Below are 14,858 nucleotides of genomic sequence, written 5' to 3' on the forward strand. Positions count from 1 at the left end.
TCTACAGGTATATCATTACTCGGCTTTACTTATCATCTAGCAATAGATGGCGCTATTGGTCTTAAGTTTGACAACCCATCTAGGCAGTAGTTCAAGAGGATATCAGTTGAACCTGTACATGCAAGAGGCATATTGAAAATAGTAACTTACCTAACAGCCATCTGCTCGTCATATTTTTTATTGATAAAGATATTTTATTACACTGAAGAAAAAATTAGATGTTAATTTTTGTGTGAATATATTTATTTCATCATACTTTATGGACATGCTTATAGCCATAACCCATAAGTGATATTAAAACAATAGCAAAACCCGAATTAAGTTATTGAACTATTGCAGATTTGTATTCTTCTCCATTGCGCAATAATAATTAATAAAAATAATTTCAGAACAACAAATCATTCAAATAAACAATTATTTCCTAATTAAAAGTAAACAAAGTCTTCCCCAACAGTTGGATAGTGCCGCTCATGTCCACAGGTCCAAGGTCGGTTTAATTCTTTGGGCATTAAGCAGTACGTCTATTTTTTTGGCAAAGTGGTCAATCACTTGACTGGGACTCAAGGGGCAAAGTGCTTCCCTCTCAAGCGATGAAACCTGTCCTGTCCCATCCTGCCCCTCAGCCAAGTGGGGAGCCGGCCCGGCACACAAATGAGTGATTACTTTGGTCCCGTCGTTCTCTCAGCTTGTATTAAGCATTTAACAGCACTGCTTTGACATCGTCGATTAGGAAAACATTCTCCATTCCCTGCATTATCAACCTTAATTAATCCCCTGCCAAACAAAGGAGCTTGTTCAAACTTGAAGGAGAGATTTGACTGGGGAACAGCAGATCCACACTGGGGCACGTGCCCCAGTAAAGGGGTCTAGTGCCCCTGGCATGAGCCGCGTTCACAGCTTATATGGACCGCTCGCAAATGGACGGCATAGAGGTGATGCGGCCATATGGCAATTTCTGCTACCGCAATCAGTGTTTCCTGGCCAGGACGCAGTCCTCGTAAATGTCCCAGAAGACTTGTGCCAGGTCCCAGAAGAGGGTAGTGCATTTCCGGTTGTCCGACGCCTTGAGGAACACCATCAGGTCCCAGAAGGCAGGCACGGGGTCCGCGACCCGCGCAAAGTGCACCTTCAGCAGGCGGGCGGAGGGCGAGTCCCAGCACCGCGGCTCGGCCCGGTAGGGAGAAGCCGTAGGCGCCGGACAATCTCTATTGGATGATCCAGATGACAATGAAAACCGCCTTTCATCATAGGATATAGTATGGAAATTAGGGTGCATCAGTTGTACACTTCTTTTACAGTGCATTATGAGTATTGAGTTATGCACTATGGGGAACCAGATTTGTACACTCACATTTTGGACCACTTTACAATATGGGGACATCATAAGTATTGAACTATATAGGGCCCAACTGGACCAATTGGAACCAAGCCCAGGAAGCTACAGGCTGGTGGGCAGACTGGGAAGAGGGCCTTCAGGAACGGGGAAGACCACGCGCTTCCGCAGAAAGATAGCAGGTTGGGGCATCTGTCTCCGCCTGCTGGTGGGGTCGAACATCTGGCTCACGTCGTCGTTTACCTTCGTCAGAATACTGACTAAGTCTTGGCCACTGGGAATCCAAAGAACCCAAAAGTCCCAGTCAGTTATAAGTCAACAGTTAATCAACATGAAGTCGTTCCATCACAGTCAGAAGAGCCTTACCGTAATGTAAGTTTGCACATTCAAGGATTTATTTTTCCTGTCCTACAGGCGTTGTGTTTCACTTACCGGGGAACCATCTGCACAAGGTTGTGGCACAAGGACTGGATGAACCAGGAGCCTTGCTTCTGGTGTCTCAGAGAGACGTAGGAGGGAACGGTTGCCATGCCGGTCAGGAAATCTTCTCTGCAGGTTAACAACTCACTCGCTGGGACCGCGGCGTCGCGGAAGATGTCCACATGGCCGCCGGGTCCATCGGCCTGGACGGAGACCGCCTGCTGCTCCTGGGTGCCCTGGCAGGCCTGGATGAAGAACAGCTTGGGCTTCCCTCTCAGGTAGGCGCACCGCCGCCCATTCAGAGGCTCCTGGAGCTCCTCCAGCCGGACCACCCCCCCGTCCACCCCGTACACGCCACCCTCCAGGCCGTGGCTCAGGACCACGCAAGCCACGCAGTCCATCCCACTGTGGTCCCTGCTGGCCAGCTCCCGCATGGAGGAGAGCATCTGGTCTCTGGTGGCGTCCTGCACCACCTCCACCTGGAAGCCCAGCCAGGTGAACACATGCCTCAGGCTCTCTGCAGGACCGGGCGGACACACACACACACACACACACACACACACACACACACACACACACACACACACACACACACACACACACACACACACACACACACACACACACACACACACACACACACACAAAGTTCAAGGCCCATTTTCACAACAATCTGGTCTCAGCAGATACCTTGACTGTTGGTTGTTATGGCATATTTGGAAGCTCACTTTGTACATTTTTCCCCCAAAAATCTCACAGGAAGTAACCATTTAAAGGTCAAGTTTACACAATGTTATTCCGGGGGGGCATGCCCCCGGAACCCCCTAGCGTCGCTAGGTTACCAACTCACAGCACCAAGGCTACAAGGGGAAACACTGGTAGAACAAATGTTATAGTGTATGAATAATATGTGAATGTATGTACTGTATAACACTGATGGTCTATTACTAAGCAGAAACTGGACTAAGACTGAGACTATACAGGGAGGGTATAAGTATAGCATGGGCGTACCTTCATCAATCTGTGTCCCCATCCGCTTACTTTGGGTTCCAGGGGAACGGCTGAAGTCAAAGTTGTTGACGATCCAGCAGATGCCTCTCTTTTGACCCGACATGGGATATGCCGGGAGAACCGTCTGATCCTGGAAACACAAAGCTACACGAGATGAGCCTCCATATAACACCAGAGGTCAGAGTCAGACTGTTACGTTGTGTAACCACTAGAAGTACTGAACCTCTTCGTCTTCCTCTGCTGCTTGGGGGAGTTGGGGATGACACTCTCCACTGTTGGTTTCACTGGAGGACAGGGTTTCAGTGGAGGACGCTGCATGCATATGGCTCTCATTCTCTGGAATGAACATGGATACACACAGAATAGAAGAAAAATATTTATTTGTCATTGCACACATACATGTACATTGTGTAGTATAAGTACTCCACAATGAAATTAGATCTATGCATTGCTGCAGCACTAGGAGTATTTGACCTTCACAAGGACCATGTGACCGTCACTGGGACCATGTGACCGTCACTGGGACCATGTAACCGTCACTGGGACCATGTGATCATCACTGGGACCATGTGACCATCCCTAGCTGCACTAGGAACAGCAGGCCATTCAGGGGGACCAACTCCAGATCTATTGCTGGAGCTTTGCTCATGAGCACAGGCCGCAGTATGAACCTAACATGTATGGAGTGTATACGTTTGTATATACAAAAAGATACCAATACGAAACTAGTCATTATATATCATTAACTTACTTCTGATACATAACTATGAATATCCACAATAGTTTAGGCAAACACAAAATCATAATGGAGGTTTCAGAACGCTGCCAGTCGCATGTGATGCACGCAAAGAAAACCAAAGTGGCCAAACTTGATGTCAAACGGCGGACCTGGTGGAGTACTACTCACCCGTCTGTGTGTCGGAGAGCTGGAGGGAGGACAACTGCTCCAAGTCCAGACGCAAGTTCTAAGAGAAGTTCATGGACAACGTTAATGGTTTGTGTCGGACATGGTTCCTATGAAACCCTCTGCAAGTGATGTCATCTGGACCTTCTTACCTGACGAAGATATGGGTCTTCAACGTGGCCAGACGCTGGAAAAAAATATTTGAGTAGAGTAGCTTGAGAAGTGTACAGAGTGAAATATGATAATTATAAATAAGGATAGTTTACAGTTTCAGCCACCAAATTGAAAGGCCATGATTAATCAAGGCTTTGTCCTGAATCAAATTGGGTTTCAACTGATAACAAGAGTGAGTTGCAAGACGCAAGGGGTTGAAAGCACATAACAATTTTAAATTGTTACGTATTCTTAATCCATTTTATCCATGTTACATGTAATCCATCTTATCCATCCTTGATTAAAAAATGACATTAATTCAACATTCCCGTATACATAGTCGATATGTTTTTAGTAGTAAACCAGGGTTCTAATTACCTGGTATCTCTTCTGAGGGGGGTCCCTCCAGCAGCGATGTTGTAGTCTGAATCAAAAAGCAAGAGAAAGATCTCTGAAAACTCTGCTCAGAGATCAAATGATGCATAGAAGAAGGACAGAATAACAACATGGTTTATTTATATACTGCTACTGCTGTTGTACCGTTCCATGGCCAGAGATACCGGATGAAGACCGCGGTGGGAGGTCGTCGAGTCCCGTCTCTTGGGCTATTCTTCCTAAAAATAGGTTTCGATTAGACTTTTGATTTTATAGATTACAAAGTTAATTCCCTCATTTTCGATGAGATGATTCTGACTTTTATTGTTACCTTTCAAATGGGGAGTTTGTTCCCCATGTGTGGCTTTAAATTGCTGGATGTCTTTCAGCAACACTGGACAGACTTGTCCCAGGATCTGCTCCAGCAGACGGAGGTCAGAGCTGCTCAGGAGGTCCTTACGCTCCAAGGCTAAGAAGACCTCAAGTGTAGACTAAGGGATAAGAGCATTGATTAGTATAACATTATAACGGACTATTCCTCTGTAAAGCAATCCGAATGGCCTGTTAGAGGTTTGCTATCTAAATTAACTTCCCTTAGGTCTTCAAAATGTTTGTAGAATTTGAGATGATGAATTTGAAAGCATGATCTCGTAAAAATTCTAACTATATTCGTAATCAGATACATTCACAAAACAGCAGCCCTAGGTTAACAGAGCATTGAGAAAGCACTTACAACATTCGGCTCCAGTCGTGCACGTTGGAGATCTTTGGTCAAAATAAATTTGATGGATTTCAAATCATTTTCGGTGATGTTCTCCGAAAGTTGATAAAGCAGCTTCCTATATTACAAAAGCTGACATTAAAGATGGGGGAAACAACAGCTTCTATAGATTAATAATGTAAATGCATTTTGGGAGGAATTCTTTACCTGTAAGAGGGGATGAGGCTTCGTGTTGTAGACCTCTTACTATTGAGATCAAACTCACGCAGTAAACGATATCGTCCGATGACGTAGAGTAGATCGGCGAGTAGGAAGGGATGGTCCTCGGAGAGGACGCCGTGGGCCTCCAGACGATCGAAGAATTCCACGGCGGACCCCACTGAGCTTGGATCGACCGTCCGATTCAGGATATCCGTGCAGAGAAAGGCTAAAGCTTCTGTCTCATCTTTGCTCAGGGCCATTCCCACCGTTAGTAGCTTCTTCCGGAACTCCATCTCTGTACCGACAGTCATGTTTTATGAGCTCTGTTTAGTTGTTTGTCTATATGTCTATGGGCGTTGGTCACTGCGAGAGAGTTATCATATTGTCCCCTAAGTCTTCCTTGTTGCATGCACACCTAACACAGGTCTACTATAGGTATTGAGTAACTTATTAGTAGCCGCTCTGTTATGAAAACCGGCGTCACTCCATTACCACTGCACAGTAGCATCAGTAGCCTAAGTTCCGCCGACACCATAGGCCCAATCCAATATTTTTTAATTCCAAATCCCCCCACGCATACACACACGGTTTACTACGTAAACCGCCTCTGGTACTTTGAAAGCTCTCTGCAATTTTGATAAATGGTATTATAACTACCTGATGAGTGTGCTTGCACGCAACCTGAAGCCTCCGTCCGCTGGAGTTTCAGGCTCTAAACAAACGGATCCGATATGGAAACGACCAGCAGAAACATGGTTTCTAAATTGATCTCAATGAAGACACACACGGTCTGTGTAGGCTAGTACACTGTTCAGGACACTCACCCGGTCTGTCTGTGTAGAGTAGAACTCTTGTTTATGTGGCACACTGACTGTTTAACAGAAACCGAAAGCATATGCCCTTATATGGCAGGCGTGTCGTACCTTACGGAAACGCATCCCTACTGGTGGTGATGAGGGTGGAGGTGGAGGTTATGGAGGAGGTGGAGGTGGAGGTTGTTAAATCAGCTCAAACGGTCGATCATCTTCATTGTATGTCAATTATTTATTATTGTCGACGAGAAATAAATCATTGGGATAAATCACAGTGATACGATGCCATACACAAGTCGGCCCGCTACCGCTTAGGTCTTCGATAAACCTGTTATTTTCGGAGTCCTGCTGTGACCTTTGACCCCCGCTCCCACGTGCCGAACTGTGATGCTGAGCCACGCGTAAGATGATCTCTTCAACCTGGAGAAGTTTGACTGCGATTTGTTTACCCGGAAGGACTCTAAAAAAATATATCAAAAGAACATAAAGCAATTAAATGATGACACACACACACACACACACACACACACACACACACACACACACACACACACACACACACACACACACACACACACACACACACACACACACACACACACACACACACACACACACACACACACACACACACACACACACACACACACACACACACACACACCAATCCTCTGCTGCAGGTCTTAAACTCGAGGTTACCCAGATTGGGGAATACCGTGATCACTCTCGCAGCAAAAGGCATACAACACTGCCCTTATTATGTAGAAATAGTCATATCAAATTAAACATAAGAAACTCCGCTACAAGCGCATATAAGTAATTTTTACACACACCAAACACAACTTAAACACCAAGCATATTAATTAGACAAATTAGACAATTAAAAATAGGCTTGAGTTTAGAGGTTAAGTAGACAGCAATTCTGTTGAATCGTTAACTTATTAAACGACCTCACCTGAAACCCATAGGCTACTGTAAAACGTAAACACCTACGGTCCGTAACGAGGGAGTGCACGGAGGTGATGCGGTCCTTGGGCAACTTCAGCCCCCGCCGGCCCAGTCCATGGCTCCTGGCCAGGACGCACTCCACGTAAATGTCCCAAAAGACCTGCGCCAGGTCCCAGAAGAGGGCGGAGTGCTTCCTGTTGTCCGACGCCTTGAGGAACACCATCAGGTCCCAGAAGGCAGGCACGGTGTCCGCGATCCCCGGGGAGCGCATCTTGAGCAGGCGGGCGGAGGACGAGTCCCAGCACTGCGGCTCGGCCCGGTAGGCGGAGAAGGGGTCGACCTGCCCCGGCTTCTGGCCCCGCAGCGGCACCGCGCAGAGGCAGCTGAGCAGCAGGGCTTTGGCCAGGGGGACGCTGAGGCGCATGATGTGCATACAAGAAACGGGCCCCAAACTATTCAATGAAATCACTGACTGTCTAAAACAACTCAAGGACAAAACTCACCAGGAGTACCTCCGAATGCAACAGGTGATGGATTGCATTCTCAGTTTGGGTAGTGAGATTAGGTTGACGTCAGACTCTACCTAAAGGGGCGGTCGAACAATTCATTAGGGTCCTAAATCATATCAGGCCTATATATAGCCTACTACTGATTGGGCTCCAGAAGTCACGTTCCTTCCCAACGAATGAAAATCTATTTCACTGTTTAAAACATTTTATCTCAGTTCTCTAACAATATAGAATATGTCCTCTCTGTTTTTAACTGAATCAGTTCCACATGATTTTGAATTAATGAAATACTTCAATTCTTAAGACTTATATTTATGTTTATGTTTAGGAATTAATATTAATGTAGCATAAAGAAGTTATTCACTTATGAGTTTTAAATCAACTCAATCGCTACCTGATGTTTTAGGACCGATAAAATGTATGTAGGCCTACTGTACTACATTGAGCTCATTACATCGTTTCCTCGATTAATTTAATACGAGCAAAGCACCTACAAAAAAATCGGATACTAGCAGCCAATCATGTGACACCCCCCCCCCCCCCCCCTCCCCTATCATTCCCCTTAATTGAACTAACCCTTTTGATTCTTGAAGAGCATTTGGCGATCCAGTGTGACCCCTGACCTTTCACTGAACACCCAGTAGAACCAGGCACCCGGGCTCATTGTGACTCCACGTCGACTCGTGGTGTGTTTAATTATGATATGTGGAAGTGGTGACTGGTGAGGGGGGGCCCATCCTATAGAGAGCCATGTGTTCCGTGCTGTGAGCCGAGGGGACAGCGGGGGGCCGAGGAGCTGAGCTTCCTGGTGCTGGAAGTCGGAACATATGGAGCAACAAACTCCGCGGTGGGTTCAGTCTGAACGGTGTTAATTGTGCTCTCCGCGCTTTTAGTGAAATGTCAGCCGCGCGCCGGCCCCGTGCGTCATTGTTCTCCTCGAGGGGGGGATTGATAAGTGAAGTGTTAAAAAGAGATAACGACGGATGGGCTTCGTCGGTGCGTCTCTCCTTCACTCAGCGTTCAGATGACGCATATGGGCACGTTTCAGTTGGGGGGGTCGAAATGAAGCTTTTCTTTCAGGGAATAGCGTTGTTTTTCAGATTTAACTTTCTAACACAAAATATAATATAACCGAATTTAATGAGGGTTAATTGCGAAGTTTCAGAGTCAAGTTGCCTATTAATACCAATGATGCTAATTACTATGACTTAGACACTACTACTCACAGTACTCATGATAATAGTTATAATTTCTATGTGGTATCAACAATTTTAACAAATTCAATATAGGCTCCTAACTGTATCATATATCTTATGAAAATAATAATATTTGGTAACCCTTGTTCCTGTTGTCTTGTTGAATATTGCGTTTTTAATTAAAAAAAAGTCTCACATTTATTTTCTGTACTGTTGTCAATGCGAAATAATTTGCGTACGAAAATTATACAATAATGAATAGACTAGCATAGCCAGACTACATAGTGTCATGGAAAGTGCCTTGCATAACAGATACACTATTCGCCACATCTGTTTGAGTAAAAAGCACAATGGATAAGATATACTTTTACATAGAGGAAAACCTATTTCTTGAATATATATAAGAACTGTAAATACACAGGGATGTTAATAATCTAAATAGGTATAGGCCTATAGATATTTTGTGTGTCTTTCTACACCTGAGCTTGAGAAAAAATATTATAGTAGTACTATTGATACAATAGTAGGAATAGTAATGTAGTAAATATCATTCAAAATACTATCTATCCATATTATATACAAATATTGAGGTTTTTTTTAACATAATAATAGTAATTCAATTGAATTAGTAGGTATAACAGTTATAGATTAGTCTCAGCTGATAAAATCTATCCATATCTGAGATAGCATATGCCAGTAGAGAAATTAATAGTTCACTAACAATGCTTTAATAGAAGCTACAAGCATACCTCCTACAGTGTTTTAGTTGTATTATTATTTAAATATAATTATGTTGAACAACAAAGGTACTTTGTCGTCTCAAACTCCACTACAGTTTCCCTGTGTGTTGCGTTTCAAAAGCCCAAGGGAGACCACAGGGTTAAAATACATGGTTTATTCATTGGTTCAACTGTACATGATGCAGTGACACGGACATTGTTATGATGACGATTTTGATGATGATGGTGGTGAGTAAATAGATGGAAGATTTTACACAATGCAGTGCTGTGTCAGCTCCCGGAACACGCCCACTCCACCAGCTGGGCCGCGACCCAAAGACCTCCCCTGTGGGCTGTTCAGGCTCAGGACCGGACCAGTGTGTCGGGTTCAAAATGGATTCACATTCGATGAGAAACACACAGACATGATTTTCCGATCCAATAAATGTAAAAGAATGCTCTGTTGATTTTAAATCATATGTGGATCCATTTTTTTTTTATCGTTATTATTATTATTCGTATTTCCTATTCGGTTTTTCAGTACGTTAAAGCTAAAAAAAAGATGATGAAATGGCTGAATACAAAAGTGTAGCTAATTAGCAGAGGGTTTTTGTATTTCCACATGTATACCGATATCGTTAACCCATTCGTTTGTGCAATATCTTTCTTTGCATAGTAAATAAAAGTTAAATGTTTCCTTGTGGACATGCACCGATCTTTTGAAGCGTATTATTCAGAATCCGGGACACTCCCATATAGAATCATTAAGCCCGCTATTGTGAATGCATGCAGCGGCGCCTCCATCGGAGCGGAACTTCAACCCTATGAGGAATCTAATGAGGGCCCAAGGAGGCCAAGCCAGTATACAGGGTGGGTGGAGATGAGGTCTGCCCCCATTGGCCAGGTCCAGGAGAGGGTGGGAGGCGTCGGGGAGGGAAACAGCAGAGAGAGAGAGAGAGAGAGAGAGAGAGAGAGAGAGAGAGAGAGAGAGAGAGAGAGAGAGAGAGAGAGAGAGAGAGAGAGAGAGAGAGAGAGAGAGAGGACAGGGCGACGGGGGGGAAAGTGCTCTTCGTGCGTCAACATCCATACGTTCCTGTGATTGGTTCTTTGGCTTTTGACTTACCATCGGAAGGACATGTTGGTGAGGAAGAGAAGGGGATTGGTTGATAATCTGACCCCTGACCTCTGTCTTGTGTAGTCAGTGCCCATGGCTCTTTATATCGGATATCTCCCCCCCCCCCCCCCCCACCCTCGTTGTTCTCTGTGGATCCTACCTGCTGTGACCCTTGCCCCCCATCATGTAAGATGTCACACTTCCTCTGTTCCAGCGGTTTAGGTGTGCTCCAAATCCTCTCTGTTTGTCCACGCCAGCCGTAGCACTGAGCTGAAAGCAACACTTCAGGTCAGCCTGGTGACACGTTGTCACCTCTACGGACTGGCAACGCGGGAGTACATGTGTGTGTGTCCTTTTATAAGTGTGTGAGTTCCCTCCCTATCTCCTGCCTCCTAGCCTCCTAGCCTCCTTACCTACGGCGCCTATATAAGTGAAGTATCTAGAACTTTGGATGGGCTTACTTACTAATGAAAAGCCAATCTCCTCTCGGGCGCGTGATTCATATTATTTTCCCCTCTCCTCCTTGATATATAATCATATATATATATATTTAAATTGTTTTTTTTTGTCGGTTTGTTTGCGGTAAATCACTTGCGTCGTGGAGCCATGCAGAGTCTCGCCCTCATGCCAAAGGGTAGCGCAGGAGGAGCAGAGATGTGTGTGTGTGTGTGTGTGTGTGTGTGTGTGTGTGTTTGTGTGTCTGTATGTGTGTGTGTCTGTGTGAGTGTGTGTGTGTGTGTGTCTGTGTGTGTGTGTGTGTGTGTTTGTGTGTGTGTGTGTGTGACTGTTTGTGTGTGTGTCTGTGTGTGTGTGTGTGTGTGTGTGTGTGTGTGTGTGTGTGTGTCTGTGTGTGTGTGTGTCTGTGTGCGCGCGCGGAGGGGGGTCATGCCAGGTGAGAGAGGAGTGGTGGTGGTGTCGGAGGAGGAAGAGGAGTCAGCCTGAATGCCAGTGCACCGGCACTAGGGAGGAGGAGGAGGAGGAGGAGTTCTGTTCACTCTGTTTTGGGGGAGCGTTAGTCGAACTTGGTTCAGGAGGGGTTCAGGAGGGGAGAGAGGGGAGGGGGGGGGCGGGGGGGGGGGGCGGCTGCAGTTCTACGCCACTACCGTGGAATTTGTTAAAATGTCCGCTATATCTTTTATCCTCTTGCGTGTTTTATTTTTACTTCAAGTAAATCTTACGCCGAAGGTCAGTCCGGCTGGCCCCGAGCCAGCCAATGGGAAGCCTCGTTGAGGATGAAGAGGAGCAGGGGGAGGGAGAGGAGGGTCCCTCCCTACTAGCGCCACCACCTCCTGTCGGGGGGGCGGGCAGAGGAGGAGGAAGAGGAGAAGGAGCAGGAGGAGTAGACGGGGCTTAGATGGCCGAGGCGTTGGGGTCGTACCGCCTCTTCTTCACATTCCTTCGGTCGTCGTGGCGATGGAGAGAAGACAGGTAAAGACATAGTTAGCGGTTACGGTCACATTGGTGTGTGTGTCAGAGTTAGCCTAACCAGGACAAAGTAACCACTCTCATCTCTTCAGGTGTGCGGTCGAATGCGTCCACTAAAACAAGTACATTATGCTAATTAGTGGACAGGTAGATATTTAATAGAAAATACATTTAAATTATGACATTTAATTCCGGTCATAATTGACAGATTTGAATTATCTCGTAGTTTATGTAACTACTAATAGTTTCCTAAACTATGCATGACATAGTTTATGAAAATCGGAAGACGATGAGAATATTTAAAGATTGTCCTGATCCAGCAATGACTGCAAGCATCCAGAGGGGTTGGTCTTCAAAGTGACGTGTTTTGTTAAATATCTCCATTTAAATGGTGATGTTAAACTCTAAAGATCATTTTCCTTTGGTTTCCCAAAGGAAAATTACGAAGGATAGAAAAGGAACATTTAGTTTTCCTTTTCTATCCATCAAAATCATCAGAAATTGATATTCAATAGAAATTCAATTGAAAAATCCTAAATGTACCCGCGATATTCCCATGGGGAACATATGATGAGATCTGGTTTGAAAGGAAACCATGATCCTTTGTAGGATGGCTGTAGCATGTGATCCCGGATCTCTAACAGAACAGCAGGATTCCTGCTCAGATGCACACTTGCAGACAATCCTATCGTTGTGCTTTCACAAGATGAACACACGACACATCTGTGTTACCATTGGACGAGGGGAACTACCATCTGGGAGGAGGAAGTCAACATAAATGTTCTTCTAAAGAGGAAGGAAAGAGGGAACATACAATAGATATGTAGGCATATATAATATATATATATATGCATACATATATAAATACACAACGTATGTACAACAACCACAGAGGCAGCCGCAACCCACGGACACGAGCACAACAGTGGGGGACGACAACGGCCATTGCACCAGAACAACAACAACAACAACATCAACAGCAAGGGGTTGTGGGTAACCCCCCCGTTGGGTGGCGTGTTGTGGGCCGTCTCTATCAGTCAGTCATGCACCTGACGGGCCGGCAGGAGGGCCGTGGAGGCTGCCACTAGTGCTGTGCGGGGGACATGCAGTGCAATGCGCTGTGTCTGTACCAGGTCCGTGAAGCAGGCAGCAATGTCAGCTGGTGTGGGTGGGGAGGAGGAGGAGGAGGAGGAGGAGGAGGTGGTGGTGGAGGAGGAGGGGGGGCGGAGCAGCTCCCAGAGTCCTCCTCTGCTCGAGGGCAGAGTCTGGTCGTCCGAGGCAGCGCTGTGGTCGGCCACGGCGCAAAGGCAATGGCCGACAAAATGGTCCTAGCTCCTTTTCTCGCTCACTTTCTCTCTCTCTCTCTCTCACCGTTCTCTCTCTTACATTCTATCTTTCTCTCTCTCTCTTACGTTTTCTCTCTCACGCTCTCTCTCTCTCTCTTACCTTCTATCTCTCTTTCTCGCTCTCTCTCTCACGCTCTCTCTCTCTCTTACGTTCTCTCTCCCTCGCGCTCTCCACATGTTCACACGTGGTTTTTCTCTTCGTTCTCTCACTTATTTTCACGTCCTCTGTCTCTCTCCAACATTCTCCCTCTCACATTTTTCACATCATCTCTCACGCTCTTGCATTCTTTCTTACTTCCTCTCTCTCTGTCACTTAATCTCTCACCTTTTCCCTCTCACTCACACCGGTCGCTCTCTCACTCACTCATTCACTCACTCACTCTCACTCACTCTCCCCCCTCTCTCTCTCTCTCTCACCCTTGCACTCACTCTCTCACCCTCGAGCAGTGGTGTCATTGAGAAAAAGAGCATGGTGATGAAGGCAGTGAAGAGCATGAAGACCCAGGACCGTGTCCCTCTGGGCGGGGGCTCAGCCGTAGTGCAGTGAACCGACCATTTTGAAATCAACAAAGTCAGCATGCAAAAAGAAACCATTTCTCTATCGCTCGTCTCTTCTTAGTTTCTTTTCGTTTCATGGGGAGTTTCTTAGTGGCATGCGCTACTGTTAGAGGTCCAGTGTTAATAAGAGTTGATAAGAGTTGTTCTGGTGTTTCAAATGTGTAGCACCCCTGGTACGCAACCCAACAGCTAACACTGCGTTGGGGGGGGTTAATGCATGAGCTAATGTGACGTTGAATTGATCCACGGTGATAATCTAGCGATGCAGAAACTGTACCTGGGCTATAGCTATGCGGAGTAGGTCCACGTTTCAGAATAAGGAGATTACAATGTAAACATGGCATTGTTGTTTATTGTATACAGAACATTGGTGAGGCAGTCGGCTCTTCTAGGTACATGTTGCAACATCTCCCCTGCTTCTAAACATCCTGGTTGGAAGCTTCAGTGCTAAACATGCGCATACAAGCTCGGAGCTCTAGCCAGCCCTTCAGTTTGAGGTCCTGCTGCAGAGGTACACGCCCCAGTCGCACCTCGGCGCGCGGGCTGAGATAGCTTCATCAATCAGTTTCAGATCCAACTCTCCATGTATGTACAGTCCAGCTATAGCACCAGTGGACACCGCCCGGGACGGTCGTGTTGCTTTAACGCAGGCCAAGACATCCCCCGTGTGATGGAATGAACCCTGTTGTATAATATGATGGGAGATTCAGAGCACTCTAGGCTCACTACACCTCACTATTATGTGACCCTAAACTGTAGATCTCAGTGTGGGTTCTGTCTCTCTCTCTCTCTGTTTCGTGTCTGTGTGTGTGTGTGTGTGTGTGTGTGTGTGTGTGTGTGTGTGTGTGTGTGTGTGTGTGTGTGTGTGTGTGTGTGTGTGTGTGTGTGTGTGTGTGTGTGTGTGTGTGTGTGTGTGTGTGTGTTTGGGGGAAGGTGTGGCTGTGCGTGCATAGGTGTGCGTGTGTGTGGTGTGTGGTGTGTGGTGTGTGGTGTGTGTGTGTGTGTGTGTGTGTGTGTGTGTGTGTGTGTGTGTGTGTGTGCCTAGGCCTGTATTCCGTAGCAGGAGCTCAAACGCTGGTGTCTGGAAGCAGCAGGGATGCCAGAGTCACGGCA

General features: G+C 46.2%; 2 protein-coding genes and 1 long non-coding RNA gene across 5 annotated transcripts; all 3 read right to left on the reverse strand.

Moving 5' to 3' along the window:
- Positions 1 to 214: 214 nt before the first annotated feature.
- Positions 215 to 6,059, reverse strand: LOC132448720 (caspase-8-like). 3 transcript variants are annotated; one of them, XM_060040216.1, is made up of 12 exons: positions 5,776 to 6,059; positions 5,125 to 5,413; positions 4,930 to 5,035; positions 4,528 to 4,687; positions 4,362 to 4,435; positions 4,200 to 4,245; positions 3,821 to 3,855; positions 3,672 to 3,729; positions 2,988 to 3,100; positions 2,765 to 2,894; positions 1,766 to 2,270; positions 215 to 1,607 (listed from the first exon to the last, which is right to left on the reverse strand). In XM_060040216.1, exons 2-12 carry the CDS (start codon positions 5,409 to 5,411, stop codon positions 1,439 to 1,441), a joined length of 1,683 nt encoding a protein of 560 aa, XP_059896199.1. In that variant the 5' UTR covers positions 5,412 to 5,413; positions 5,776 to 6,059; the 3' UTR covers positions 215 to 1,438. The 3 variants fall into 3 exon arrangements, with proteins under 3 accessions (XP_059896199.1, XP_059896200.1, XP_059896198.1); XM_060040217.1 differs by having other exon boundaries at positions 5,943 to 6,058; XM_060040215.1 differs by lacking the exon at positions 5,776 to 6,059 and having other exon boundaries at positions 5,125 to 5,429.
- A 78-nt stretch (positions 6,060 to 6,137) lies between these two features.
- LOC132448721 (protein FAM237A-like) lies at positions 6,138 to 7,451 on the reverse strand. Its single transcript, XM_060040218.1, has 2 exons — positions 6,924 to 7,451; positions 6,138 to 6,390 (listed from the first exon to the last, which is right to left on the reverse strand). The coding sequence occupies exons 1-2, from the start codon at positions 7,309 to 7,311 to the stop codon at positions 6,242 to 6,244; spliced, it is 537 nt and encodes a 178-aa protein (XP_059896201.1). The 5' UTR covers positions 7,312 to 7,451; the 3' UTR covers positions 6,138 to 6,241.
- A 2,012-nt stretch (positions 7,452 to 9,463) lies between these two features.
- Positions 9,464 to 14,852, reverse strand: LOC132448554 (uncharacterized). Its single transcript, XR_009523384.1, has 2 exons — positions 12,972 to 14,852; positions 9,464 to 11,812 (listed from the first exon to the last, which is right to left on the reverse strand). It is a non-coding gene; the product is annotated as an uncharacterized LOC132448554 (long non-coding RNA).
- Positions 14,853 to 14,858: the final 6 nt, after the last annotated feature.

This window comes from Gadus macrocephalus, chromosome 20 (assembly GCF_031168955.1).
Source record: "Gadus macrocephalus chromosome 20, ASM3116895v1".
Lineage (NCBI taxonomy): Eukaryota > Metazoa > Chordata > Actinopteri > Gadiformes > Gadidae > Gadus > Gadus macrocephalus.

Coding starts and splice junctions, on each gene's coding strand:
- LOC132448720 (XM_060040215.1), bottom strand. CDS start 5,429: ATGACTGTCGGTACAGAGATGGAGTTCCGGAAGAAGCTACTAACGGTG. Junction 5,036..5,124: donor AGCCTCATCCCCTCTTACAG/GTAAAGAATTCC, acceptor TTTGTAATATAG/GAAGCTGCTTTATCAACTTT. Junction 3,101..3,671: donor GCTCTCCGACACACAGACGG/GTGAGTAGTACT, acceptor TGTTCATTCCAG/AGAATGAGAGCCATATGCAT.
- LOC132448721 (XM_060040218.1), bottom strand. CDS start 7,311: ATGCACATCATGCGCCTCAGCGTCCCCCTGGCCAAAGCCCTGCTGCTC. Junction 6,391..6,923: donor GCACTCCCTCGTTACGGACC/GTAGGTGTTTAC, acceptor ATATTTTTTTAG/AGTCCTTCCGGGTAAACAAA.